Source organism: Leishmania martiniquensis, chromosome 36 (genome assembly GCF_017916325.1).
Source record: "Leishmania martiniquensis isolate LSCM1 chromosome 36, whole genome shotgun sequence".
In the NCBI taxonomy this organism is placed as follows: Eukaryota; Euglenozoa; class Kinetoplastea; order Trypanosomatida; family Trypanosomatidae; genus Leishmania; species Leishmania martiniquensis.
In genome coordinates, this window is record NC_090171.1 from 672,769 (window position 1) to 677,094 (window position 4,326).

The window sequence follows — 4,326 nt, forward strand, 5'->3', positions numbered from 1 at the left end:
TGCCAGCGCTGGGGCACTCGCGGCTGATGTGGCCCGACTCGCCGCACTTGTAGCACTTGCGGTCACCCGCGCCGCTGTACCCGCCCTGGCTGTTGGGGCACTCGCGGCTGATGTGGCCCGACTCGCCGCACTTGTAGCACTTGCGGTCACCCGCGCCGCTGTACCCGCCCTGGCTGTTGGGGCACTCGCGGCTGATGTGGCCAGCGTCCCCGCAGTTATAGCAAGCACGATCGCCACCGTAGCCACCCTGCGCGCCGTTACGGCCGCGCTTCTGACCGTACCCACCGCGGCCTCCGCCCTGGCTGTTGGGGCAGTCGCGGCTCAGGTGACCCTCCTCACCGCACTTGTAGCACTCGAAGCCCTTGGCTGCACCCGGCTTCGCAGAGTTAGGGCAGTCACGGCTCATATGGCCGGCTTCTCCACAGCGGAAGCATGTCATGGCTCCGGCCGCGCCGGACTTTGCCTCGTTCGGGCACTCGCGGCTCACGTGACCGGCTTCGCCACAGCGGTAGCACGTCATACTGCTTTCGTCACCCTTGGAGTCAGCCTCGGGGCACTCGCGGGCGTAGTGGCCCTCCTTCCCGCAGCGGCGGCAGCTTGTGCTGCCCTCGGTGCGCGCATGCTTGAAGTCTTCGGTATCGGACATGGTTGAACGAGCGGAAGTAGAAGGAAGCGGTGGTTGGGAGGGGGAGGGGACGGCAGTTGAGCGACTCGGACGCAGGAAAGAGAAGAAGAAAGAGTTTTAACGGAGGAAGGAGGGAAGAGGCGGCCGAAAGTCTGAAGGTAAACTTAGAAAAAAAAAAGATGCGGAAGTTACTGGGCGAGCGTGTGAGAGTTGAGAGGGCGCGCGGCCATGAGTGTGTGGGGGCGGGGGGTGGAAGAGGACGCCGTGCAGGCGCGCGTGGCACAGGGAGGCGAAAGCGTAAAGGAAGCAAAATCAGAAGGCCGTATGAAAAAAAGGTGGAGAGGACAGAGTAGCGGATATGATCTTCATCCCTAGGGAAGAGGGTCACATTACAGCTTCGGCTGCCCGACATCAAGGCAGAAGCGTGTTATGGTGGCCCAGAGGGAGCCTGGGCTCTTGAGAGGCCTATGAGGGAGACAGAAACGGCATGCGGGTGGTGCTAAGGGAGGAAGAGGCGCATGAGGCGTCGGTATGGGAGCCCTCAGGAAGCCTCGTACGTTTCACTCCCACCCCCACACACACACACCAATCAGTTGCCAAGTCCCTCTCTTTCAGGTCGGCTTACCTCCTCTCTTGTTTAGGGCAGAGGGGGCGGGCTCGATTTCCACAGTCGCCAACATGCAAGCGCACCCGAAAGCGTGCTAGTCACAGCACAGCCGTTCAGTCAAGTAATATATATATATATAGAAGGCCATGGCATACACATACCACCCTCGCCTCTCAACGAGCGCGAACAGCCTACCAGCACGCGCACGCGCATTTCCACGCAAGAGGAATGGCAAAGGAAACGCCACAGAAGTGTGCGACGGATAGAAAAAGAGCGCCGCGGCGTCCTCCGATCACCATAGAGAGAGAGAAAGAGCAAAGGGCCGGCAGACCAGCATTGCCAGAGAAGTGGGGGCCGTAGAGCGAGTCACCCTCCACGGAAAACTGTGTGGGTGTGTGGGTGGTGAGGGGAAGAGAAGGAAGAGGGGACGCCAACGACAAACAGACGCACACCAAACTCAAGTGGAAACAAACATAGTGTGAGGGCGGGTGCACCTTGGGATGGCCCCGATGTGCCCACGCGCTGTCTGTACACAAACAGCAACTCTGTCGCTTCGCCATTCGCCATCCGTCCAGGGGACAATCGGCCGCCCTCTACTTCGATGGAAAGTAGCGGTCGTACAGCTTCGTCTGATCATCGCGTGATATTTTGGTCCAGCCCTTCTCGTGCACATGGTATACCGTTACAATGCCGCCAGAGGCGCCATCACGGTAGGTCGCGTGGAAGATGGAGCGGCGTGCCAGGTCGCATGCCTCCTCAACAGAGAGGTCCTTGCGGTAACCTGAGTCAAGCACGCCGTACGCGTAGATGGAGCCGGATCCGACACTGAAGAGGTCCTGCTTCACCCGAGAGCCCTTGTCATCGACGTAGTACAGCGAAGGGCCAAACTGATCCCAGCCAGCCACCATCGTGCCCATTGAGAGTCCATAGTTGCGGTAGGCGTACGTAATGTTCGCCAAGATTTTGCTTGCTGCCGCGACAGTGATGCGGGTGCCGTTGCGCAGCTCCCACAGACGGCACTCCATGCCAAGCACGCGCTCCCAGTACTGGCAATCGGCTGCGCCTCCAGCAAGCGTACCAAGCAGGTAGTCGTTGATCTCTAGAACCTTTAGCACCGTTTGGGACGCGATGTACTGACCCGTCGACGCCCGCGAGTCAACGGCGACAATAATGCCGCCGTCAAAACGGAAGCCGAGGGTCGTTGTGCCCTTTTTCATGTCGATCTTTGGAATGGCTCGCGGCACTGGGCACGATGCCGTCAGCGTCCAGCATCGGTTCTCGCCATGTAGGTAACGGCGGGAGTCAAGCGGGTCGAACGTAACGGCATCGCAGGAAGCCGGAGACTCTTCGGTGGTCTGCTGCGGAGCGCGACGGTAAGAGTTCAAGGACAGCGGTTCCTCCAGCGGGCCCTCATTCATGTTGTGGTATGTGAAGGGACCAACGCGTGGGCAGTCGTCCAACGTGAAGTTGGACGTCATGACAGACTCGAAATTGGCGAACATGGCTGCTGCTGAGCGAAGTGGTACGCACACAGGTGTGAAAGTTGAGGCTCAATAACGGTGGAGGCGAACGGGGGTAAAGAGGCACCGACACATCTAAGGGTGCACGCACGCACGCACAGCTTGAAAGCAGCGTATGTATCGAAGGCTGAGCAGAACGCGTGCTAACGATTTTGAAAATTATCCCTCTTGGATCCTCTTGTGCCGGTGTTGGTGCTGCTGAAGTGTGCAGTTTGGTCACGTACGGAGGTGTCACACTCAGAACGCCCACAGACACACAGACACACACACACATGCACGTAAAGGAGGAAAGAGGGGGGTGGAGGGAGAGCACCGAAGAAAGTGGAAGGGGAATGGGGCAGAGCAGAGGAAGTAAAATGACAGCACGTGTGCGCACACAACCCGCGATTGCGCCCAAGGGCCATTTTGCATCTGAGCAGGCCCCGCTCTTCCTCATGCGCATTACGCTTCCCGAGGAAAACTTGATAAAAGTACTTCATGCACAGGTCATGCGAAGAGAGAGAGAGAGAGAGCGGGTCGTCGCCCTCGGCGATACCGACACAGAAACATCAGCGCCCCCTCTACTGATTAGCCTCTTCGCATGGTCGCCGCCCGTTGCTTCTGTTGTCTCCGCGAAAGGTTTATTTGGTGCGCTGCGCCGTCAGCGCGGGCACGCTTGAGACCTGGCGCAATGCCGGTTTGCACAGACTCCGCTAGAGACTCCCTTCCCTTTCTCCTGATGAGGCCGACACGCGTAACCCGTCCTCACAGCTAAGGGAGGGGCACAAGGGCCACACCACAGAGTCGCGCAACGTGACAGTGCATAGGGGTGACAACGCCGGCGGCGCGCTCAAGAAGCAACGGCAGATCACACCAAAGCTCAAACGAAAACATCTGTGAAGAGCACCCCCACCAAGCAACACGGGCGTCAGTGAAGGGAAGTGATGTCCTCCACAATGGCGTCATCATCCTCCTCCTCGTCCGCCTCTGCGAAGGATGTGGCCGTGTCATCGACAGCCACGTCTCCCACACCCCCGCGGCGCGACCTCTTCGGAAAGTTTTCTGGTAGTGGAAGGAGATCATCGTCCAGGCAGCTGGCGCGGCGCAGCTGCTCTGCCCGCTGCTCCGCCAGCGCCTGCAGTTCACTCGACTCGAAGCCCAGCGCGTCTTTAACCTCTTCGTAGGTGTAGTTGTCAAGCTCCTCCAGCTCCTTCGGCGTGAGCTCGCGGTACCGACTCAACCTTCGCAGTCGAGAAACCCGCTGGCGGCGAAAGTAGGGCCAATCGCGCTCAACGAACGGCTGCCAGACGGCACCAAGGTGCTGTGAGTAGAAAGGTGGAATCGTCACCTCGCGCACGGAGCCAACGGCAAGGTGGGAGAGGGCAAAGGGCCCGAACGAGATGCGGCCGCCGCGCTCGACTGTGCGGCCCAAATGCTGCATAAGGTGCGCTATTGGCATCGATTCGCCACGCACTTTTACTTTGACAGAGTAGCGCGACTTCATGGCGGGGTTGACAAAGAATTCGGCGTTGCGATAGCGGCGCCCGTTGATGTGAATGCCCTCGGTGTTTAGCTTGTGCACTAGAACGGGGTCC

General features: G+C 59.4%; 1 protein-coding gene across 1 annotated transcript; it reads right to left on the reverse strand.

Annotated features, from left to right (window-relative positions):
• Positions 1–1,825: 1,825 nt before the first annotated feature.
• LSCM1_00167 (uncharacterized protein) lies at positions 1,826–2,734 on the reverse strand (the record flags this gene model as incomplete). The annotated part of the gene is made up of 1 exon (XM_067317822.1): positions 1,826–2,734. The coding sequence occupies one exon, from the start codon at positions 2,732–2,734 to the stop codon at positions 1,826–1,828; it is 909 nt and encodes a 302-aa protein (XP_067173927.1).
• Between the last annotated feature and the right edge of the window lie 1,592 nt (positions 2,735–4,326).